The sequence below is a fragment of the Canis lupus genome, chromosome 21 (assembly GCF_003254725.2).
Source record: "Canis lupus dingo isolate Sandy chromosome 21, ASM325472v2, whole genome shotgun sequence".
Taxonomy (NCBI): domain Eukaryota; kingdom Metazoa; phylum Chordata; class Mammalia; order Carnivora; family Canidae; genus Canis; species Canis lupus.
Genome location: NC_064263.1, coordinates 796019 through 822174, shown reverse-complemented (window position 1 = coordinate 822174; position 26156 = coordinate 796019). Strand labels below are relative to the sequence as shown.

The 26156-nt window shown below is 36.5% G+C and overlaps 1 protein-coding gene across 8 annotated transcripts in view; it reads left to right on the top strand.

The window, feature by feature from the left end:
* ARHGAP42 (Rho GTPase activating protein 42) overlaps window positions 1-26156 on the top strand; it is a 287838-nt gene that overhangs the window by 234500 nt on the left and 27182 nt on the right. For all 8 annotated transcript variants that reach the window (XM_025420939.3, XM_025420948.3, XM_035703751.2 and 5 more), the window contains 6 exons: window positions 12739-12801; window positions 13725-13799; window positions 14506-14590; window positions 15166-15224; window positions 19263-19368; window positions 24870-25029. In XM_025420939.3, the coding sequence (XP_025276724.1) occupies window positions 12739-12801; window positions 13725-13799; window positions 14506-14590; window positions 15166-15224; window positions 19263-19368; window positions 24870-25029 (548 nt within the window). The remainder of the gene's footprint in view (window positions 1-12738; window positions 12802-13724; window positions 13800-14505; window positions 14591-15165; window positions 15225-19262; window positions 19369-24869; window positions 25030-26156) is intronic.

Genomic DNA, 26156 nt, shown 5'->3' with positions numbered 1-26156 from the left:
AAACTATTTCTCAAGCTGTACCTTTAGAGATATTTTGCTAAAGAATAACATATCAATAGTGCTCCATAATTGGCCCCATCTTAAAGAAAAAAGTTTTCTTTTTTTTTGTTTATTAAGTTTTTTATTTTAATCCTAGTATAGTTCATATACAGTGTTATATTAGCTTCAGGTGTACAACATAGTGATTCAACAGTTCTATACATTACTCAGTGCTCATTATGGTAAGTGTCTCCTTAATCCCCATTACCTATTTTACCCATTCCCCCCAGCTCCCTTCTGGTAATCAGCAGTTTGCTCTCTGGTAGTTAAGACTTTCTTGATTTGACTTTCTTTATTTCCTCTGTTTGTTTTTTTTCCTAAATTCCACATATGAGTGAAATCATATGGTATTTGTCTTTCTCTATTTTGCTTAGCATTATACTCTCTAGTTCTATCCATATCATTGCAAATGACAAGATTTCATTGTTTTTTTTATGGCTGAGTTATTACTTCCATCATATATGTATATCTCACATCTTTATTCTTTCATCTACTGATGGACACTTGGGCTGCTTCTATAACTTGGTTATTGTAAATAATGCTGTAGTAAATATAGGGTACATGTATCCCTTTGAATTAGTGTTTTTATATTTTTTCAGTAAATATCCAGTAGTGTGATTACTGGATTGTAGGGTAGTTGTATTTTTTTTTCTTTTTTTGGGGGGGAGGGTGGGGAGTTATATATATATTTTTTAATATTAATTCCAGTTTAGTTAACATACACTGTTATAGTGGCTTCGAGTGTATAATATAGTGATTCAATAAATCCAGTAAATCCATACATCATCCAGTGCTCATTACCACAAGTGCACTCTTAATAGCTGTCACCTATTTCACAGATTCCCCCTCTCAAGTGTCTTCTGGTAACCTTTAGTTTGTTCTCTATAGTTAAGAGTCTGTTTCTTGGTTTCTCTCTTTTTCTCTTTTTCCCTTTGCTACTTTGTTTTGTTTCTTAGATTCCGCAAATGAATTCAATCATATGATATTTGTCTTTCTCTGACTGACTTATTTCACTTAGCATTATACTCTCTAATTCCATCCAAGTCATTAAAAATGTCAGGATCTCATTCTCTCTTATGATTTAGCAGTATTCCATTGTGTATATGTACCAGGATCTCATTTTCTCTTATGATTTAGCAGTATTTCATTGTGTATAGTACCACTACTTCTTTATCTATTCATCTATCAATGGACACTTGGGCTACAGTAGCCATAGTTTGGCTACTGTAAATAATGCTCCAATAATCATGAGGGCGGGTGCATGTATCCTTTCGAATGAATGTTTTTGTATTTTTTTGGGGGGGGGGAGGTAAATGTTCAGTAGTGCAATTCCTGGATGATAGGGTAGTTCTATTTTTAATTATCTGAGGAACCTCCATACCATCTTCCACAGTGGCTGCACCAGTTTGCATTCCCACCAACAGTGCACAAGGGTTCCTTTTTCTCCACATCCTCGCCAACAGGTGTTGTTTCTCGTATTTTTGATGTTAGCCATTCTGACAGGGATGAGGCGATATCTCATTGTGGTTTTGATTTGCATCTCCCTGATGATGAGTGCTGTTGAGTATCTTTTCATGTGTCTGTTGGCCACCTGTATGTCTTCTTTGGAGGTATATCTGTCCATGTCTTCCACCTATTTTTTAATTGGATTATTTGGTTTTTTGGGTGTTGAGTTGCATCAGTTCTTATATATTTTGGATACTAACCCTTTATCAGATATGTCATTAGCAGATATCACCTCCCATTCAGTAGGTTGCCCTTTAGTTTTGTCGGCTATTGTCTTTTGCCCTGCAGTAACTTTTTATTTTGATGTAGTCCTAGTAGTTTATTTTTATTTTTATTTCCCTTGCCTCAGAAGACATATCCAAAAAAATGTTGTTACAGCCGATGTTGGAGACATTACTACCTGTGCCCTCCTCTAGGATTTTTGTGGTTTCAACCTCACATTTAGGTTCTTAATCAATTTTGAGTTTATTTGTGTGTATGGTGTAAGGAAGTGGTCCAGTTTGATTCTTTAGTATGTTGCTATCCAGTTTTCCCAACACCATTTGTTGAGGAGACATTTTCCCATTGCATGTTCTTCCCTCCTTTTTCAAATAGTAATTGACCATATAGTTATGGGTTTATTTCTGGGCTTTCTGTTTTGTTCTGCTGACCTATGTGTCTGTTTTTGAGTCAGTACCACGCTCTTTGAAACAGATTATCTTTTGTGACATACCTTTTGTGTCCCAAAACCTCCTTCTTGGGACTAGTTGTTAACAGGGACAGAGGTAGTTCTCATTTTTCCTAAGTTTGCTTATTCTGGCATTCTTTGTTGGTGCCCTGAGCCTCATCCCCACTCAAACATGTTTTGTGTAGCAGTTTTCCAGCTGGTCCTTCTACCCTAGGTTGGAGGAAGTGAGAATTGAGAAAGAAAAGACACTATATTCTCATTCTCTCATACAGTTCAGTTCAACAGTATTCCATCCTATACCTACTTTATTCTAGGAATTATAAATGGAAAAAAAAAAGAAGTCCTTTCAAATGATATTTTTGCTAATGAAAGTCATGATTTTCCCACATCATCACAATCACTCAGCCTTCAGTTGTCATGTACGTGTCCACATGTCCTCATGACTGGACCAGAAGATACTTTGAAAATTTTCCCCAAATTCTTAATTTTTGCTCAATTTCTTCTGTGACTTTCCTCTTGTGTGCTTAGGGGAAAAATATTCTTCCCATCAATAAAGAAAAATTAAGCTCATTCTTCTTATCGTAGACAGTTGCCATCTGTCACGAATTTTTTTGAGCCTCATACTGCTTTTTAGATAGTTTAATTCTGAAAGTTCTCAGACGTCCCTATATTATATCCTCCTCCCCCTTACCACATCCTTCACCATGCCTATGACCAAATAATTTTGTTTCCATCTTCAGACCTAGGAAGAGGATTATAGCTCAAGTGCTTTTCATGGGCAGAGCAAGAAGAAGGAATAGCTTGGAGCAGGGCTGTAGAGAGTTAACTGTTCATCTTTAGGGAAAAGAGAAATGGTCCTGAGTATCACAAACAGCAATAAATGCACTCATTTCTTTTTTCTGTTTCTTTCAAGCCATGGATAGTATAATATTACTTATCTGTGATAAGCAGCCTTTTAATCTGAAATGACAGATTAGAAAAGTGAATTACAAATTAAAAACAAGTGTTGCTTTGTCTTGTCAACCCTGAGAAGGTACTGTTAGGCCAAGTAGATTACATCTGTGAGGACATACTGGGTTTTTAATTACTAGGAAATTGAAGGTACAAGGACTTTTGCTTTGTTAGCTGTATAGAGGACTATTCTTTTTCTTTTCCCCATGGTTGTTTGAATTCTCTTGAGATTAATAGCTATTATGCTGTTAAACTGCCTTGTGGAAACTTTATTTGGATTTCAATAAAAGCTTTAGCCCTGAATAGTTTCCAGAGGGAAAAATAATGTTTACACTTAACTTTTGACTGAATATATAAAGTTCTTTAAGTTAGCTTATTTTACTGCCTGAAAGCCAAGTACAGGGTTTTAATTCCTAGGAATTTGGTTGCAGTTGTATTCTGCCTATCTGGCCCTTTCTTTAGCAGGGAGACATGGGGCTGAGTGGGGCATGTGGGGAGGAGATGACAAAAGTTTGCTTCTGCTAGATAAGCCCTAACCCTTCTAGAAGCAGGGGTACTTGCATAACCCACTTACAAACCAATAACTAGGAAACCATTAATCAATAAACACGTATTGGCTGCCTGCTCTGAACCAGGCATTGAGCTCTGATTAAGTAATCTGTATTTCTCATGTGTAGGATGGGTATGCTCTACTCTACTTTTGAAGCAGGAGTACCTTGACCTGTACTAAAGAAGAGTTATGATAAATTATGATAAATTATCAGCCTTTAATGAAAGATGTGACTTGTTTTTGTAAGGGCCCTTTCCACTTATTATTTTGGTGGAACACTAAGTTTTAAAAAAAAGCTATAAAGAGCCTATTTTTGTTAATTTCTCATTAGCACTGACATCAAATGTAGTAACCTCTTCATGGTTTGGGGAAGTTGCTTGTTTTCCATTACAGAAGGAGTTTTCCCCAGCGTCCTTCAGAAACACCCCTCCTTGTCACTGCCTCCTATACCTGACACTGGGAGACAAAGCATGTGGTAGCCTGTTTAATCCATGTTGCCCTCTTCTCCCCAGACCTCAGCAGAATTGGCAGAATCATATTGACTCTTAGTGTCTGCTGGATGATGGCATTTGTCACTTCCATTCATATTTCATTGGCTAGTGTCTATCATATGGCCAGGCCTGTCTTTAAGGGAGCTGAGAGATGTGATTATCCTGTAGGAAGGGACAACACGTGTGAATGAACAGTAATCCTAGCCTATTGCAGTCTCTTCAGTTCCAGTGAGAAGATATGTTTGTCCATTTTGATTTACTGAAATATGATCAAAGTATACAGACACTTTGTAATATGTGACTTATCTTTTCAGTGGCCAGATAGGTTACAGGGCCTGAGTTATACCGATTTACATTTGTTTCAAGAACTAGATTATCGCTCTGGCTCCAAATATCTAAAAATTAACATATTATGCTTTTTTGAAAAATAACCCTCTAGACAGTTTCTCAAGCCCCACTGACTTTAGTCATGCCTAGTGGTGCCTTGTTCATGTAATTTATATATGTAGATCTTTATATTTTCCTCCAGCTGCTGCTGCTGCTGCTGCTGCTGATGGTCACCAGCACTTCTGTGGCAGTTACTATATTGCAAACACTATCCTAGGAGCTTTGCAGATGTTAATGTATTTCATTTGTGAACAGTCCTGTAAAGAAGATATTTCTATTATTCTTACTGTATAGAAAAGGAAACTGAGGCACAGAGATTAAAACTATGCCCAGTAAGATAACAAGTAAGTGAGAGAGTAACTACTGTCTCTTAAATCTGGTTAGAACTAATAACTGAATGTGGCACCTGGGTGGTTCAGTCGGTTGAGCATTCGACCCCTAATTTCAGCTCAGGTCATGATCTCTGGGTCCTGGGGTCTCCTGCCCATAACACATCTGTTATGGCTCTGTGCTCAGCAGGGAGTCTGCTTGAGGATTTCTCCTTCTTCTTCTGCCCCTACTCCCACTTGTATGCTCTCTCTCTCTCTCTCTCTGTCTCTCTCTAAAATAATTCTTTATTCAAAAAAAGAACTAATAACTGACTTATTTTATCATTTCTTCTGTTTTTCTTCATATAGCAGTGATGTATGGATAGGAGCACAAGAGAAAGAAAATAGCATTCAGTTAGGTTTGTTCCATAGTTTGATGTTTTCCAATGCTTCCCATGGCTTTGTCTTCATTTTACTACAACACTTTAACATAACATGTTATCATTTCTCTCATTTTATAAATGAAAGAACCGGAGTTCACAAACATCAATATACATAGCAGTAAATACTAGAGCTGAGATGCAACCCCATATTCATTGTGGCTGCTATCTCTGCACTGAGCACCTTCTCTATACTCTTTCAGGTGATTCTAAAGGGTGTTCAGAGGAAACAAAATAAAAATGCATGATTATTTTCTGCTAGCAGAGTATATTCTAATGTGATATGATTAATAGTGTCTTATTTACTCACGTCCTATGAAAAGAGCTAAAGAGCTAAAGAGCTTGACAAGATCATCGGATACATCAGTACTGTGGCAGCCATGGAGTGACGTGATATTCACACTGAATGTCTATAAGATTTTACTCATTGTGGAGCCTGTGATACTGGTTTATTAGAATAGACTAGGGTAATGCTGCCAAATATCCCTTTATACCATCAATATAGCCTGACTATTGCATGTTCTTCTCCAAGTGGATACTTAAGCGAATTCTGTTTACATCTGCAATCAATTGATGGGTCAATCGATAGATATAGATACATGTAGATAACATGGTTGACTTCCATCATTTTGCCAAGGACAAGTTTTATTGATATTTTTTAATAAATGATTTTCTTTTTCTTAATCTTTATTGAAAAGTTGAACAATGTGACCTCAAGAACCAAACAAATATCTGGAAATTACAGTTAAAATTGATGAATAAAATGCTAGTGTATCCCTTTCACCTAAAGCTATATTTTTTAGCTCAGTTTTTGTTGTTGAAGATCATTGATTCCTTACCTTTCCATTTACCTGTTTTCTTATGTTCAATAAATATTTTAGGATACCAGAATGTATAATATTATGATTGGCCTTTGGGTTATTGGGAGCAAAAAATCCCTATTTGCTGTCTAAAAGAAGCTTTACTCTCATGTAGGTAATATACTCTAATGTTTGTATAATGACTATTCATTCTTGTATTGTTGAGTTTACCCAAAGCATTCCTGAATTCTGTTCACTTGATGTAGGGCTCTGGGACACAAAAATAAATGATCTGTTCTTATGGGTAACATTATGTATTTTAAAATGGACATTTTAAATGTTTCAATCTATTAAATTTTTTTTTTAATGTTTAAAAGAACTGGGGCACCTGGGTGATTCAATCAGTTAAGCATCTGCCTTTGGCTCAGGACATGATCCTAGGGTCCTGGTGTCGAGCCCCACATCGGGCTCCCTACCCAGCAGGGTGCCTTCTTTTCCCTCTTTCTCTCTGCCTGCTGCTCCCCCTGCTTGTGCGCGCTCTCTCTCTCTCTCTCTCTCTCTGTCTTAAATAAATAAATAAATAAATAAGTTTTAAAGAACTGTATTTTAAAAAAATTGGTAACTTTTGAAGTCCAGTGAATAAAAATGACAATTTCTACCTTCTGTATTCTTTCTTACTTGCAATTTGCATAGATCTTCCTAAAGTTTTTTTCCCAGGAAAATACAAACAGTCATACCCTCGAATATTGCATGTTAAGAAATTGGATCATACTATCCTGTTGGTTACTTTTTTTCTTTAATATCACATAATAAGTCTCTTCTTAGTTCACTACTTCTACTTTTTTGGACCATAGATTTCTCAAACCTGGAAGATATCAGTGGTTTTCTATGTCTAGGATTTCCTAAAAATTTTTTGTGTATTGTTAGAACAATTTTTGATACATATTTTTATCTCTGAATTGGTGTTGAGTTACATGAATGTTTAGTCCTCCACCTTTTTTTTTATTTTTTCTTTTCATTTTATTATTACGTATTAAATTTTAATTCTAGTGTAGTTAACATCCAGTGTTATATTAGTGTCAGATATACAATACAGTGAGTCAACAGCTCCATATTTACTCAATGCTCATCAAGATAAGTGTACTCTTAATCCCCATCACCTATTTCCCCCATCTTCCCACCCATCCTCCCTTCAGTGGCCATCAGTTTGCTCTCTATAGTGAACAGTCAGTTTCTTGGTTTACTCTCTTTCATTTTTTTACCTTTGCTCCTTTATTTCACTTCTTTTTATTTATTTTATTTTATTTAAATTTTTTAAATTATTTTTTATTGGAGTTCAGTATGCCAACATATAGCATATCATCCAGTGCCCCTCCTGTCAAGTGCCCCCCTCAGTGCCCATCACCCATTAACCCCCACCCCCCGCCCTCCTCCCTTTCTACTACCCCTTGTTCGTTTCCCAGAGTTATGTGTCTCTCATGCTCTGTCACCTTCCCTGATATTTCCAACTCATTTTCTCTCCTTTCCCGTTTATTCCCTTTCACTATTTTTTATATTTCCCAAATGTATGAGACCATATAATGTCTGTCCTTCTCCGATTGACTTACTTCACTCAGCATAATACCCTCCAGTTCCATCCACGTTGAAGCAAATGGTGGGTATTTGTCGTTTCTAATGCCTGAGTAATATTCCATTGTATACATAGACCACAGCTTCTTTATCCATTCATCTTTCAATGGACACCGAGGCTCCTTCCACAGTTTGGCTATTGTGGACATTGCTGCTATACACACTGGGGTGCAGGTGTCCCGGGGTTTCACTGCATCTGTATCTTTGGGGTAAATCCCCAACAGTGCAATTGCCGGGTCGTAGGGCAGGTCTATTTTTAACTCTTTGAGGAACCTCCACACAGTTTTCCAGAGTGGCTGCACCAGTTCACATTCCCATCAACAGTGCAAGTAGCATGTTACTTAACCTCCATGTATTTGTGCTCTTTCCAGATTTTTTTCTTTTGGTTGATCTTTTATTTCATAGCATTGTGGTCAGAAAAAATGCCTGGTATGACTTCGATCTCTTTGAGTTTGTTGAGGTTTCTTTTGTGGCCTAATAAATGATGTATTCTGAAATGCATCCCATGTGTACTTGAAAAGAATGTCTATTCTGCTATTTTAGGATGGAATGTTCTGAATGTGTGGGAAATCCATCTAGTCTAGTGTGTCATGCAAAGCCATTGTTTTCTTATTGATTTTCTGTTAATGTGATCTGTCCGTTGATATAAGTAGGGTATTAAAATCCTCTATTATTAATGTATCACTATCAATTAGTTCCTTTATGTTTGTTATTAACTGTTTTATGTATTTGGGTGCTCCTATGTTGGGTGTATAAATATTTAGAATTGTTATATCCTCATTGGATTGTTCTTTTTATTATCAGTGTCATTATTCTCTTGTTACAGTCTTTGTTTTAAAGTCTAATTCATCTGATATGAGTATAGCTATTCTGGTTTTGTTCTGACATCCTGCATGTTGGATATTCTGCATGATGAATATTTCTCTAACCCCTCACTTTCAATCTGCATGTATCTTTAATTCTGAAAGGAATATCATATAGACAGCATACAGATTGGCTTATTTTTTTACACATTCCATCACCCTATATCTTTTGATTGGAGCATTTTTTCATTTACTTTCAAATTAATTATGATAGATATGTATTTATTGCCGTTTTGTTACTTTTTTGTGGTCATTTGTGTAGTTTTCTTTTTTCTCTTGCTCTCTTTAACAGTTTGATGACTACTTTAGTGTTAACCTGGATTCCTTTCTGTTTATTCTTGTATATCTGGTACCATGTTTTGATTTGAGGTTCCATTAGGTTTGTGTAGAACATCTCTTCTGCATAAAGCAGTCTATATTCAGTTGATGGTTGCTTAAATTAGAACCCATTCTTTCCTCTTACCCTTTCCCCTATATTTCAGGTATATGGTATCCTATCTCACATCCTATTATTTTCTGAATTCTTCCACTGATTTTTACAGAAAGACTTATGTGTGTGTGTGTGTGTGTGTGTGTGTGTGTGTGTCCTACTTTTCATACTCTCTTACTTATGGTCTTTTCTTTCCACTCCAAGTGTTTCCTTAATATTTCTTGTAGAGCTGGTTTAGTGGCCATGAATTACTTCAACTCTTGTTTGTCTGAGAAACTGTCTCTCCCATTCTGAATGATAATATTACTAAATCAACCATTTTTGGCTGATATTATTTCCTCTTAGCACTTTGAATATATCATGCCACTTTCTTTTGATCTCTAAAGTTTCTGCTGAAAAATCCACTCACAGCCTTGTGACAGTTCCCTTATATGTAACTATCTTCTTTTCTCTTGCTCTTAAAATTCTTTATCACTACTTTCTGCCATTTTAATTACTTTGTGTCTTGACGTTGACTTCCTTGGGTTGATTTTTGGGGGGATCTCTGCCTCCTGGATCTGGATATCTATTTTCTTTTCCAGGTTTGGAAATTTTTAGAATTATTATTATTAATAATAATTAATATTATTAATTTCTTCACATAAATTTTCTGACCCCTTTTATTTTTATTCTGGAATCCTTTAATGCAAATGTTATTACATTTGATAAAGTCACTGAGTTCCCTGAGCCTGTTGTCTTTTTGTATAATTTTTTTTCTTTCAAGTTGCTCATTCATTCCTCTGCTTCCTCTAGCCTACTGTTCATTCCATCTAGTGAATTTTTAATTTTATTTATTATTTTCTTCATTTCTGATTTGTTCTTTTTTATCTCTTTGTTAAGGGCCTCATTTATATTCTCCATTCTTTTCTCAAGTGCAGTGAGTGTCTTTATGATCATTACTTTAAATTCTCTGTCAGGAAATACCCACCATTTACTTCGACGTGGTTGGAACTGGAGGGTATTATACTGAGTGAAATAAGTCAATCAGAGAAGGACAAACATTATATGGTCTCATTCATTTGGGGAATATAAAAAATAGTGAAAGGGAATAACGGGGAAAGGAGAAAAAATGAGTGGGAAATATCAGAAAGGGAGACAGACCATGAGAGACTCCTAACTCTGGGAAACGAACAAGAGGTGGTGGAAAGGGAGGTGGGTGGGGGGTGGGGGTGACTGGGTGAAGGGCACTGAGTGAGGGGGGCACTTGATGGGATGAGCACTGGGTGATACGCTATATGTTGGCAAATTGAACTCCAATAAAAAAATAAATAAACAAAAAAATCTCTGTCAGGCGTATTATTTTTACGCATTTCTCTTAGGTCTCTTACTGTCGTTTTTGCATTGTTTTTTCCATTTGGGATATATTCCTCTATCTCCCCATTTTGCCTAATTCTTGTGTCTGTTTCTCTATGTCAGGGAAGTGAGCTATGTCTCCTGTTCTTTGATGTAGTGGCCTTATGAAGAAGAGGTCCTGCAGTGCCCTGTGGTGCAGTTTTCCCTGTTCCCTTAGAACCTGATGCCACAAGTGGTGTCTCCTATGTGTGTTACATGTACTCTGCTGTTTTATTCTGGCTCCTTTTGCCCTCAGTCCAGTTGTCTGCAGAGGCTCTTTTTGCTTATTGTCTGCAGTGCTTTTTCCCTGGCTGGGGTGTGGTATGCAGTTTTAACAGAGTATGCTCTGCTTATGAAATGAAACCCATAGTTTCCAGTACCCAGCCTTGCGAGTGGTTGTGCAGTTTTAACAAGGTGCTCTGCAAACTTCCACAGGGCCTGCAGCCATTACTGCCAGAACTACAGTCTTGCAAAATGCATGGGTGGGAAGATGCAGTGTCTTTGCACTGAATTTCTGAGAGGGGCAGCCTACAGTGCTGGGGCTGATGTTAGCATGAGTGGAAAGGGTGGATGTGCCAAATCAAGTAGTGAATTTCCTGCTGGTTTCTGCAGGTGATCATGTGTATATGCTAAGGGATGGGGGGTGGGGGTAGGGGCACCTGCCAGCTCCTTTGTTCTTGGAGGAGTTTTCCTTTGGACATGCTCTGAGATGATTAAATAACTTATTGTATGCCTCAGGTGTTTTTCAAGGTGCTGATTCTACCCTGTATCTGGAGGGTAGATACACACATAGTCCCTTTAAGGGACGTCTTCCTGTTGCCCTCAGGGCTCTTCCAAAACGGAGCCCGCTGATTTTTAAGATTCCAGGTTTTAAGTCCCTCTTATTTGTAAGAAGTCCATGAATTCAGCTCCTCTTGGGATGCCTGAGTGGCTCAACGGTTGAGCATCCGCCTTTGGCTCAGAGCATGATCCTAGAGTCCTGGGATCAAGTCCCACATCAGGCTCCCTGCATGGAGCTTGCTTCTCCCTTTGCTTATGTCTCTGCCTCTGTCTCTGCATCTCTCATGAACAAATAAATAAAATATTTTTAAAAAATAAACTCCTCTTGCTTTCAATGCCAAATGTTGAGGATTCATCTCTTTTCATGCAAGCTCCTGGTGTGTGAATCTGTTTCTCATCCTTCTTCGTGCCTGTGGCTCCCTCTTGACCACAGATGGCCACTCTGTTTTGCTCCCCACTATGTCCCCACCCTTTGTATCCTCTTCAATATGAACTATTCTCTGCCTTTAGTTATGGAGTTTGTTTTCCCAGTCTTCATTTTCTGAGTTTTTACACTGATATGAGTGTTATCCAGTTGTGTCCATGAGATGAGGTGAGTTTAGGGTCTTCTTACTCCACCGTCTTCCAACTTCTTTCTAATCCACTATCTTTATTGGAATCCACTTTTAATTTTTTATTGATTTGGATTATTTTCATATATTATTTGAGAATATTAAGAAATATCATATCTCCACCACATATAATGAAAATTTTCATTATAGTACCAAGAAAATATTTGAATTTTTCCTCAGGGTATTACTTGGTATTTTTAAATTAAATCCTTTTTCAAAAAAAGAAGTAATCTCATTTGATCTGGGCTCAAAACGTTAAGAAAATTAGAACAGATTTAAAATCTAGGAAAAGCAATGAAAATAAATTGCTATTTCATAATGTAGGATCTTTGGGGGATTTTTGGTGGACTATTTTGAATTCTTTGCATATAATAAAAAATGCAGTAGAAAGAATACTGGGCTAGATTCAGGAGATCTGTGTTAGAATCCTGGTTCTCAAGTGTAGAACAATGAAAATGAAGTTTTTAGCAACCCAGTGAGCCATCTGAAGATTATAAAGCTTTCTCTCTACCTCATATGTTTTGAGAATTCCATGAAAAAGAACATGTGAATAGCTTTGTAATATAGTTATTGATGCACGATAAAGGTTTTATTCTTACTACATTTGCTTCTATCATCTGGAAAAACATGAAATGAAGGATAATGCCAATTTTAGAAAAAAATGGATGGGATCAGGGTAACATATTTACACAGATTCTTTCAATGAAGGATCTATGTATTCGAAGGATCTATGTATTCTAAGGAAGCAAGTGTTTATAGTAACTTGAGTGGATGTGAACCTCTCTACTTCTACACCAAAATAAAAATTCAGACTCTAACTAAAAGTGTGCCATTAAGTCCCAAAACAGTAGAGCCAACTAAGAGATAATGGAAATTGAGCATAAACTCTTACTGTGATTTTTCTTTTATCTTCAGTGTACTTAAATGAAGCAGGGTTCAACTTTGTAAGAAAATGCATTCAAGCTGTGGAAACAAGAGGTAAGTTGCTGGACAGGGACTATGTTACTGTAATATAGTTCATTCTTATATAGAAACCTCTCAAAAGATGAGGATGTATTTCATCATTAACAAGAAATTAACTTTAAGAACTATATAAATGTATAAATTATCTATATACACAAATAACTATAGTTTGAACTTTACCAAAAATCATACTGTATTTCTTTTTCATGATTTTTCCTAATGAAGGCTTGCTTTATTTCTTATTGATAGACTTTGTGTTGTTTATTACTGTAAGCACCTCTTTGATTTTTTTCAAGCTTTAGAGTGGTAAGATTCTGAAAGAGCTGGTCTTCTTCCTTATATTATATCCCTCAGTGATTTCTGTCATGGTCACAATTCTAACACCTTTCCTCTCTCTAGTCACGATCTCTCACCTGAAGCCTAGTCTAGGTGCCTATTACACTCTTTCAATTCCAGGAAAACTTGTCTAAAGCAAAACTCATATTGGGCTGTGAAATCCTGTGAACTTAGGCTCAGATTTTGGTACTGCCACTTAGAAGTTTTGAGAAGTATATTTCTTAAGTTCTCTAAATCTGTTTTCTCATCTTCAAAATGAAGATGTAAGTACCTTCCAGCTCTTCAAAATGCAGGATACCATGACTGAGGAAATAGAGGGTGAGAAATACTGATTATTATTTCCTATCTTTGATGCTTTTTTGTATTCAAAAGGTGGTGAATGAACAGGGGTACTTTGCTACTTTGAAGATCTTCGAAAGACTTTTGGACACTGTTCAATGTCTGCTCTGAGAAATATATGTGTGATAGGTGTTTCCAGGGTAGATTTGCTGAAGTTGGATTGCTTTTAAATTCTGTACAGATATTTGCTTGAGGTTTATAACATTCTGTTCTTGTGCTGCTGTGTCTCAAGCTATTCTCTTGTGATTTTTCCTTCTCATTAGGCATCACTGTTTTAGGACTCTACCGGATAGGAGGAGTAAACTCCAAAGTTCAGAAACTCATGAACACAACATTTTGTAAGTTTTGGTTGAAGCTGGCTACTTAATTTTAGTATTATAAATAATCCAAACCATAGTTTTCTTTGATAACTATACTGTTGCTTATCTTTGAATATTTTCAAGTAATATTTAAAATTAATATTGGCATTCAGTTTTTATGTTCAGTTATAATAGATGAACATTCATAATTTGAGAGGGGTCCTTTTTATAATGCTGGACTTTTTCTCAAATATCCTTTGATTACCTAGAAGTGAAATGAGATTTATGGATACTGGATTCAGATTGCCTCACTTGGAACTCTAACTCGCCACTTAAAAGTTTTGTGACCTTGGGTAACCTCTTTGTGCCTCAACCTTCTCATGCATAAAATGGGAATAATATAGTGCCTGCCTTATTGAGAAGTATGAAGACTGGATGTGTTAATCCATATAAAGTACTTAGAAACATACCTGGCAGATGGTAAATACTCTTACCATCTGTGGTGTTAGCAATTAACAATAATTTGATTTGGAACACTTATTCTACAAGAAATCTTTGAGGTTTATAAAGTGTCAGAGGGAGATTTACACCACTCCACACAAACAGCAGTCCTACAGTTAAATCTTTTGGCACCCTAAGAAATAAATGTCTCTCTCTTTGACCTCTTTGACCTTTCTTTATTTATCTTCTTTATGGTGTGAGTGATATTTTGAATTGCACAGTTTAAACATTTTTACTCTTTCAGCTCCAAAGTCCCCTCCTGATATTGACATTGATATTGAATTGTGGGATAATAAGACGATAACAAGTGGGCTGAAAAACTACCTCAGGTAAGGAGGGTTTAGCTCCTCCTCTGCATGTGATGACCCCTTACATCCTGGGCAGGTGCCATGTGACTCTTTGAAGCTCCTGTGTACAAGCTTCACTGCTTAGAGCAATTCCTTCACTTCAGCTGAAATAGCATAAGGTAGTAGTGTTTATGTGTAGTGTTTTGGAACTTATACTTGCTTTTTCAAATAATAAACTTAAGAGGCTGCAGTATTTTATGAATACTAATACTTGTTTCATATTATATTTGAATGTGTTTTCATGTATTTTTTAAAGAATAAGTTGAAATTAAAAGTTTTTTGTTTTGTTTTTGTTTTTTATTTAACTGTTGTCCCCATATCTGAGAGAGATTTTGCTGTTGTGGTTCAGTAGTTCTTATAAATTGAAAGCCTCCCCTTTTAGTACAATTGTACCTAGAAGGGCCTTGGTTTCTTGAGGGACTGCCTGGAGTGGCTCTACTAGGACGTTAATTATACTTCCTAATCAGCCAGTTCTTAAAGAAGTACTGAAAGTTCAGGGGAAATAAAATAAAAATAAGAAATAAGAAGATAATGCCATTCTCATGCCTCCATTGCAGGTGCCTTGCAGAACCACTGATGACTTACAAATTACACAAAGATTTTATTGTTGCAGTGAGTAAGTACACTTACATTGGATGCATTATAATTGATGCAAGTTTATTTTGTATCACTTAGAGGTGTATATTTAAACCAACTAGCTGAGATTTTCCTACATATTGCTTAAGAAACTGTCAGTCTGATACTTAATAGCTGAGAGTGTGGTTTGTAAACCAGTAAGAAATTGCAAATGGTTTATTAAAGACATAAACGTGAGACCTAAAGGCATAAAACTAGAAGATATAGGCAGTAGTTTTTTGACATTGACCAGAGAAACATTTTTCTAGGTATGTCTTCTCTGATAAGGGAAACAAAAAGCAAAATTAAACAATTGGGACTACACCAAAATAAAAAAGTGTGTGCTATGAAGGAAACCATCAACAAAACATAAAGGCACCCTACTGAATGGGAGAAAATATTTGCAAATGATATATCCAATAAGGGGTTAATACCCAAAATATATAAAGAACTTACACAACTCAACACTAGAAAAAAAATTTAATTTAAAAAGAGGCAGAGGACATTTTTCCAAAACAGACATACAGATGGCTAGCAGACAACATGAAAAGACACTCAACATCACTCATCATCAGGGAAATGCAAGTCAAAACTACAATGACGTGTCACCTCACACCTATCAGATGACTAAAAATAATAACACAGGAAACAGCAGGTGAGGATGTGAAGAAGGGAACCATCTTGCCCGTTGGTGAGAATGCAAAGTGGTGCAGCCACTCTGGAAAACGTATGGAGGTTCCTCAAAATATTAAAAATTACCGTATGATCCTATAATTCCACTACTTTGGGTATTTACCCAAAGAAAGTGAAAACACCAATTCAGAGAGATATATGCACCCTTATATTTATTGCAGCATTATTTACAGTAGCTAAGGCATGGCAACAACAAAAGTGTCCATCAATAGATGAATGGAAAAATAAGATGTGGTATATATGCACAGTGGAATATTACTAAACCATAAGAAAGAATGAATCTTGACATTTGCAACAACATGGATGGACCTAAAGAGTATACTACTAATGAAATATGTCAGGGAAACACCAATACAATATGATTTCACTCATATGTGGAATTTCAGAAACCAAACAAAGAAAAAGACAAAAAGAAATACTCTTAAATACAGAGAACAAATTGGTGGTTGCCAGAGGAGAGGTGGGTAGGGGTTAGGGGAAATAAATAAAAGGAATCAAGAATATACTTACCTTGGTTTTAAAAAAATGCAGAATGAATTAGAATATTTGGCTACTTAGTAGTATTTATACCTAGAACACCTATCACCCCACTTCACTGGGTGATGAGTGTGCTAGGAGAAATTATTTTAGTTACATTTTACTCAATTGATGAATGACAGTTTCTTAAGAGAGCAACTTCTGGTTAAATAGACAAGACTACAAATATGTACAGTCAGTTATGCTACCTATTTATACTTAAATGCTATATTTCTAAATCTGGAGAGAAGAGTCAGGTATTTTTGGCAGGTAACAGGTACTTCCATCAATCCCTTTTCCCTATTATTGATAATAATCACATATCTATGTCATTTATTTGGATCTATGATTGCTGTAATGGAATATGTATAGATAGACTTCATTCAAAAATTGTGGGGAGGGGCTCGATGAAAAACATATAAGCTGAGAAATTAGAGATACATACTTTTAAAATATTGAGACCAAAATGCTGGGTTGCCGTCTGAGCCCATCACAACAGTTTGTAACAATTAGGAATTAGCATTTCTTCATTGTTAAGACAAACGGGGTGTGACTGCACCAAGTATTTTTCACAGTCTGAAGAAAGAAAGCAGTTGTATTAATTTATTACTGCACATTGTAATGCCACAGGAAATGTCTGCTGGTAAGTGTCAGATAACATTGAATGACCTTGGTTTTCAATCCAGCATACATGACTGACCACATGATCTCATAAACACCTATACCACTTAACTTTCTTCTGAAAGCTCTCTACTCTAGATTCTCTTCATCAAACTCTATCCTTATTAGATTAACAAAACCTTAAAAAAATGTATAATCTGACCTCTCATTTTATTGACTGGGTCCCAGACTGGGCATGTCACTTTGTCCAAGGACACTAACGAGTTGATGGCAAAATCAGGGCTAGAGGCCATTTTTTTTTTTTTTTTTTCAAAATACTAATATATTTGGGTTTTTTTTTTAATAATAAATTTATTTTTATTGGTGTTCAATTTGCCAACATACAGAATAACACCCAGTGCTCATCCCATCAAGTGCCCCCCTAAGTGCCCACCACCCAGTCACCCCCACCCCCCACCCTCCTCCCCTTCCATCACCCCTAGTTCGTTTCCCAGAGTTAGGAGTCTTTATGTTCTGTCTCCCTTTCTGATATTTCCCACACATTTCTTCTCCCTTCCCTTCTATTCCCTTTCACTATTATTATATTCCCCAAATGAATGAGACCATATAATGTTTGTCCTTCTCCGATTGACTCATATCACTCAGCATAATACCCTCCAGTTCCATCCACGTTGAAGCAAATGGTGGGTATTTGTCGTTTCTAATGGCTGAGGAATATCCCATTGTATACATGAACCACGTCTTCTCTATCCATTCATCTTTCGATGGACACCGAGGCTCCTTCCACAGTTTGGCTATCGTAGAAGCCTTTTTTTTTTTTTTTTTTTTTTTTTTTTACTCTTAACCCAGAACTCTTTCTTACCAAAATTTTGTGTTACAACATATGGCATTTGAGCCACTTAGCTAAGTAGCTAAATGAGCTGCTTGTTTTAATAGAAACATTTGTTTGTAAGATATTTTTCTCTATTTCCATAGCAAATAATAATCATACTATTCACTACCATAATGATTAAAATCTATTCTTATCTATAAGAATTCATCTTTTGTCTGAGGCAAGTGCCAGATAATAAGATAATAAAATTAGGTTTTATTTGGAAATTCAGCTCTATAAAAAGAGGAAGTTATTCAGAAAGTACAAGGAGTCTTATAGAATTCCTTAACAAAGTATGGATCAGGCCTTCCACAGGCCTGCAGCTAGGAACTGCAAAATGGAGAATTGATGTTTCTCTCCCCAGCCTTTTAAGAGGTTCTCTCCTTTCTGTTCTTTGCTGAGTGTCTACCTCATTTGTATCTCCCTTTCCCATCAGATTTTCTTGGCTTTGGAGCACATTTGGTCATATCAACGCTTATCTTACACAGTATGTCTTTTCACATATCTAAGCAGACAAATCAGAGTTCTGGTGTCTCCACTCTAATCCCTGGGATTAGACCTTGTGTATGACCCAGCTTGAGCCAGGCCCTTTTTCTAACCTCATGTTGAGTACTTTAAAGAGAAAGGGCTTGGCAAGGTGGGTAGTCCCCCTAGAATTTGTTTATTGTAGTTAAGAGCATGTTAATAGGTTCTTCATTCTGAAATGTTAGATGTTTCTCTAGCAGGTTTTGCAGCATGTTGGCTTTTACCTGACAGACTAGACTTGCTTTAAACGGTTTCCTTTTCAGATTTGCCATTGTCAACATGGGCTTAAAATCTATTAGGCCTCTGTTTGCATAGTAATCCTGACACCTCAGAAAAGTAATTCACTGTTGTCTTTAAATCTATAAAATTTGGAAAGGAAGGCCTTTTTCCTTTGTCTGATGGAGTCACTAGGAAGTTTCTGTGTGATTAAGTATACTATATTGCCTGACACATTAGGCTATCTGTAACAATTTCTGTGATGACTCACATTGCTAAAGTTTTGATTCTGTCCTTGTGTAGCAAAACCAAAGCAGATGATGAGTGATGGTTGTATGGAAGTTCAGTGGCTATGAGCACAAGTTTGAATTAGATAGAACTGGGTTAGTTTGGCTTCCTTACTTAACTAACTTCATGACCATGGTCAAGTTATTCAACCTCTCTAAGCCTTAGAGAATGATAGAGATAATGCTTACTGCATGAAGCGATGTTTATAAGGCATGAGGGTGTGAGCGTTTGTACTGTTTAGATTACTAATGTTTATTTACACATTTGAATGCAATTAAAACTTGACCATTTGCAACCTTTATGTTATAGAATCCGATGACCAAAACTACCGGGTGGAAGCTGTACATGCATTGGTGCACAAATTGCCAGAAAAAAACAGAGAGATGCTGGACATCTTAATAAAGCACCTCGTAAAGTAATTCTCTGATTTATGTTGTTCACTCAACAACTTGTTCAACTGTTGAAGTTAGACTTGTTCATGTCTTTCTAAAGTGTATGATGTTGCTATGACATTGTTATTATAATCAGTCTATAAATATACTTTTAAAAATGATATGACAACAGCTTATTTTTAGGATCTGTGTGTGTATGTACTGTTTATGTTTACACTATGCAGATGATTAATATCCTTCACAACTGGTAAACTTATGACAAAAACCTTACATGTTAACTTAAAAATATATGAAAGAATATATTTTTCTCCCAGTTCTTTTAGATGCATTATAAATCCTGAGTCTGAAGAACAGTTCTCTATAGGACTAGTATCAACAGGTTTTACCAGGTCAAAGTGCCACTCTACTGTTAGTTTCTTTCTCTGAATTCATAACATCACATGGTCTCTGAGGATTTTCTGACTCTGCTCTTAGTTCATCTATGTATTTAAGAATCTGGATAGATAGATATTGTTATTAATCAAGTTTCTCCAGAAAAATAGAACCAATAGACTCTGTGATATATAGAGACATAATGTGTGTGTTGTATGTATGTATGAGAAAGAGATTGCGTGGAACTGACCTGCACTACTGTGAAGGCTAAGTCTGACGTCTGCAGGGCAGCTGATAGTCTAGAGACTCAGGCAACAGTTGACCTTGCAACTCGAATCCAAGGCAATCAGGAAGCAGAATTACCTCTTACACAGAACCTCAGTCTTTTTAAGACTTTCAAATGACTGAATGAGGCCACTGATAATGGAGTGTAATCTGCTTTACTCTAAGTCGGCCGACTGATATGTTAATATTATGCAAATAAATACCTTCACAGAATTATGTTTGATCAAATATCCAGGTACTATGGCCTCATAAATCTAAGATTCTCTCTCTCTCTCTTTCACATACACACACGCCATGCTGCTTGTAAACAAAAGTCCAAATTCAGTTTGTTTTATATATATATATATATACATATATATATATTTTATTGGAGTTCAATTTGCCATCATATAGCATAACACCCAGTGCTCATCCCGCCAATTGCCCCTCTCAGTGCCTGTCACCCAGTCACCCCAACCCCCCACCCACCACCCTTTCTACTACCCCTTGTTCGTTTTCCAGAGTTAGGTGTCTCTCATGTTTTGTCACCCTCACTGATATTTTCATTTTCTCTCCTTTCCCCTTTATTCCCTTTCACTATTTTTTATATTCCCCAAATGAACCATATAATGTTTGTCCTTCTCTGATTGACTTACTTCACTCAGCATAATACCCTCCAGTTCCATCCATGTCGAAGCAAATGGTGGGTATTTGTCATTTCTAATGGCTGAGTAATATTCCATTGTATACATAAACCATATCTTCCTTATCCATTCATCTTTCGATGGACACCGAGGCTCCTTCCACAGTTTAGTTATTGTGGACATTGCTGCTAGAAACATTGGGGTGCAGGTGTTCCGGCGTTTCACTTCATCTGTATCTTTGAGGTAAATTCCCAGCAGTGCAATCCCTTGGGTCGTAGGGTAGTTCTATTTTTAACTCTTTGAGGAACCTCCACACAGTTTTCCAGAGTGGCTGCACCAGTTCACATTCCCACCAACAGTGTAAGAGGGTTCCCTTTTCTCCGCATCCTCTCCAACATTTGTTGTTTCCTGCCTTGTTAATTTTCCCCATTCTCACTGGTGTGAGGTGGGATCTCATTGTGGTTTTGATTTGTATTTCCCTTATGGCAAGTGATGCAGAGCATTTTCTCATGTGCTTGTTGGCCATGTCTATGTCTTCCTCTGTGAGATATCTGTTCATGTCTTTTGCCCATTTCATGATTGGATTGTTTGTTTCTTTGCTGTTGAGTTTAATAAGTTCTTTATAAATCTTGGCTACTAGCCCTTTATCTGATACGTCATTTGCAAATATCTTCTCCCATTCTCGTACACCAAACACAAAGATAAACTCAAAATGGATGAAAGATCCAAATGTGAGACAAGAATCCATCAAAATCCTAAAGGAGAACACAGGCAACACCCTTTTTGAACTTGGCCACAGCAACTTCTTGCAAGATACATCCATGAAGGCAAGGGAAACAAAACCAAAAATGAATTATTGGGACGTAATCAAGATAAAAAGCTTCTGCACAGCAAAAGAAACAGATTTTATTTTTTAAAGATTTATTTGAGAGAGTTAAATTGAATGCAAGGAGTGGGGTAGAGGGAGAAGAGAATCTCCAGCAGGCTGCCCACTAAGCACAGAGCCTGACACAGGGCTTCTCATCTCATGATCCTAAGATCATGACCTGAGCCAAAACCAAGAGTCAGACGCTTACCAGACTGAGCCACCCAGGTGCCCCCAAATTCAGGTTTTAAACTTAAGAAATCCCTTACAGGATCATATATAAAAAAGGATATTTTCCATCTAAGTGAGTATACTATGATTCCCGATTAAATGATTAAATTAAATGAGATGCTTACTACAAGTAGTAAGCTACTTGCCAATTTGAGCCATGCATGTTTGAAATAGTGCTACATAACATGTTAACAAGTCTCATCTTCACCTGCAGATGAGTTCATATGAATTGTCTTCCTGCCCCTTGAAATAAGAGGGAAATTGGCTAGGAACTGCATCATTTCAAGTTCATTATTAATTGTTGCATATGACAATACCTCTTTTAGTTAACAAACAAGGATTCTTGGTCATTTAGCCTTGAATTATATTTTAAAATGCATGACCTCTTCATGAACTTTGACCACACTGTATGTATTGAGCATTCTCTTGATTTATTCAAACTCATCTAGCAAAGCCTTTTTAAACTGCTTTTAAAAGCTACATGAGTGTTACATAAATTTTTTTGTCTAATTATCCAGAATGCTAGACGAACTCAAACTTCTACCTTATAGTGAATGTGCATGGCCTGTTACAGGGAATAGAAGAAGATAGTATCTGGCCACAGAAGAATGCTTAAAATCCTTTTGCCCATCCTTTACCACCATTGCTGGCTATGTTCCTAAACCAGTCAATCCCCATTGACTGAACAGTATTATTGGAATTTGTGTCCACATCACCAGTGACTTAAATAAACTACAAACAGCTAATAACACTCTTGGTCCCTGGCAACCTTAATATATCTGAAGAAAAGAGAATTTAAGACCAGTGATCTGGATTGGTCACTATCTAAAGGACCAGTGACTAAAAGAGTGATTCCAAATCTCCATTAATTAGCTCTGAGATGTGGCATAAACCATTACTTCTTTTCTGAGAATCCTCTTCTTTGTCTTTAAAACAAAGGCCATCTGTTGTCTCTTCTTTGACCCTAACTTTTAATATTTAAAAGGGTGATTGTGTTTGTTCCTTACAACACTTTGAGGGAATGAAGTGCAGAAATAGCTGAAATGTGGGGTGATAAGTGTCTATATTGAGTTAGCTCAGCAAAAGGGAAATTCAGTGAAGAGAAAATTGCTCATCAGAATACTCTAACTTCTGAGCAAGATAGTCATAAACTCTCCTTTTCAAAACCATTTTTTTAAGATTTCCAAATTTTTTTCCCTGTGAGCTTAATATTAATCCTACTCCAGTTTACTCACACTACTAGGAACTCTTACATTTGAGCAAGAGTGTCTAAGGCCAATTTAATTACAAGGAAGAATAATGTTTTGAAATCATATTTCCTGTAACATTACCAATCCTATAAGGGTCTTTCCTAATTATTTATAGATGAGGAAACTGAAGCCTAAAGATATAAAATAACTTGGCTGATTGCACCTAGCTTCCAAGTTGGATGGATCCTAGCTTTAAATCCAGACAGGCTCACTGCCTTTACATACTACTTTCCTAGTAGATTCTCTGATACATACTAAGCAACTAATATTTATATAATATTTGGTTATATAAAAAGAGAATATGGAATGAAACTTCTTCTGTTCTGACCAAGAGCTTCTTAGCTAGTGCTTTCTCAGTGAGACAGTCAGCTCTTCCTGTCCTGTGCTAGGAATATTCAAAATCCTGGATTTCCCATAAAATTTTACTTTTGCTTCTAGAATGTCATTAGTGATACACACTTAGGTAGAAACATAATCTTGTATTGTGCTTCTTTCTAAAACTTCATATTTTGCCAACACATCTGGAAATAAGAGAAAAGACAGTGGTTAACCTAGAAGATTGGTCAAATGAATGAGGTTTCTCCTTAAGAATATATCCAGTTGGGGCACCTGGATGTCTTCGTTGGTTAAGTGTCTGACTCTTGATTTTGGCTCAGGCTATGGTCTCAAGGTTCTGAAAGCAAGCCCCATGAGGGCTCCCCACTCAGCAAGGAATCTATTTGAGAGTCTTTCCACCTGCTTATCCCCCAACTCATGCATGCTCACATGTTCTATCAAAGAAATAAGTAAATCTTTAAAAAAAGAATACATCTAACTTTTAAATGAATTAGTCAATTCATAGTTTGATAGTTACTGAGCTAAGGTAACTTTTGCTAAGGTCAGTAATACCAGAGGTTATTTTCTTTCATTTCCATTTTCAAGCCAGCACTGATGCTACCATATCTCCTCTTATTGTTTGCCTAGCATAGTGCTCAGCACTAGGGAGGCACACAGAGAAGTTTTGAATGGATGAGAAGATGGATGGGTGAATGGATGGAAGAGAAAAAGGAAGGATAGAAACATTCATTGGCCAGTTGTCTTATGTAGAGAGCTTAAGAAAACCCCCCTCTGTCCCTAATTTGATGTTATGTGGATTATATCATTTTTACCTTAGGAGTTTTGTGCTTTAAAAAAAAAGATTTACTTATTTATTTGAGAGAGAGAGAGAGGTGGATGGGAGGGGCAGACGGGGAAGGAGAAGGACAAGAAGACTCCTGTGGAACTCAGATCCCAACGTGGGGCTTGATCCCAGGATCCTGAGATCTTAACCTGTATAATAAGAAAAACTGACTTCTTGGGGGATTAATGCAATAATATCTATGAAATGCCTAGCACTAGGTTCTTAATAATATGTTTAGTGTATTCAAATATAATTCCAACCAATCTAATTTTAACCATCTGTTATAAGAATTATAGTACTCTAGAGAATCCCTAAGAACTCATAATCTCTTTAGGGTGATTGTATTTGATTTTGGATATCAAGATTTATTCTTTAATTAAGCTTTGTAATTATGCCTGTCCGGGTCCCAGACCAGGCGGACAGAGGCCAACTCGCCCAAGAGTTTACCAGGTGCTGAGTTCGTGGCCCCGCAGGTGCAGAGGCGAGGAGCCTGCGGGCCCCACAGGGAAAAAAAAAAAAAAGCTTTGTAATTATTTTTAATTAGCTAATGTTAACTTTTTACATCTTTTTAGGCTATATACCAAACATGCCAATTGGGAGTGGCTGAACCTGACTACTTGGGAAAATTAACCTATCGTGGCATATTTTACATTTTATTTATGCCACAAATTTGATAAATGAGAAATTTCCTAATTATTAAATATTTAACATATATTATTTTCGTTGCTCTCATTTGCAGAGTATCACTACACAGCCAACAAAATCTCATGACTGTCTCAAACCTTGGTGTCATATTTGGCCCAACTCTAATGAGAGCACAAGAAGAAACTGTGGCTGCCATGATGAATATTAAATTTCAGAATATTGTAGTTGAAATTCTGATTGAGCACTATGAAAAGGTAGGCTGAATTTTCATGTTGAAGTATAAAATCTTGTACCTTGCTTTTAAAAAGGAATTTTCCATTTGTATGATCTTTGAGTTCATTGTAATCTCAGGTTCTTATAAAATATCAATCTTGTACATTTTATATTAATTGCTTCTTCATGAGGACTGTGATTTCTTTTTTTCTGTTTAGTTTTTAAGTGCTTCTCAGAATCCTCCAGGTAAATGGTTTCTTCTCCTTTTATATCAGTTACCTTTCAAGATTTTCTTCCTTAGTATTTATATAGTGAGTTTTTTGCTCATATTCAGAGAATTTGTTAGACTCACTTGGTGATTAAGTCTATTTTTAATCTTTTTATCTCTCTGGAATTAGACTTACAGCAGCAATAATATTCTCAATAAAACAAAAGAATTCCAGGGACACACTTGAAGCCCTCTCTAGTCTTTAAACAGTTTCTTTGAAAGATTGAGATCTTAGAATAACTGTGGAAAAGGGAAATTGAGAATGTCAAAATGATTAGATTAAAAGATCCAGCCATTGGAAGTCAAAACATTTGTGATCCATTTATGCCTGGTCTACTCCTTGTAGGGAAAGACTCCTTCCCTGGGCCCCTTGTTGGTGCCTGTGGAAAAATATCCCTCATTTATCGAAGGTTACAAGCACTCACAATGCAAGACCACATGGCTGTATCCTGTAGCTGTGCTCAGACTTCTCCCTGTAGCTTGTCATGTTCCAAGACAGCTCAGGAACTGCATGACAGCACCTTCTCCTGAGAAGCAAAGAACTGTTTGGAAGACTGAGCCTCTTCCCTTCAGGTTATATTCAGCATGATGTGAGAAAGGAAGTATCACAACAGTAAGACTCAGTGTGTTTTGACACACACATTTGTTCATATTTGAATTATTGGAAAGTCTTTGAAATTCATTGTTGGGAAATTGGGGAAGATGAAAAAGAAAACCCAGAAAATGGACATTACTCAGTGTAAGTGGAAAAGAAAGTTATGATTCTAGGATATTTTTTTGTATCAAGTGTCTTTTGCCGTGAAACTGATTAAATAGCATATAGTTCTAAGATTATTTAGTAACTCACAGATACCATTTTATGGTGAAAATGGCAATTCCCCCACTTTTTTGACCTCAGTC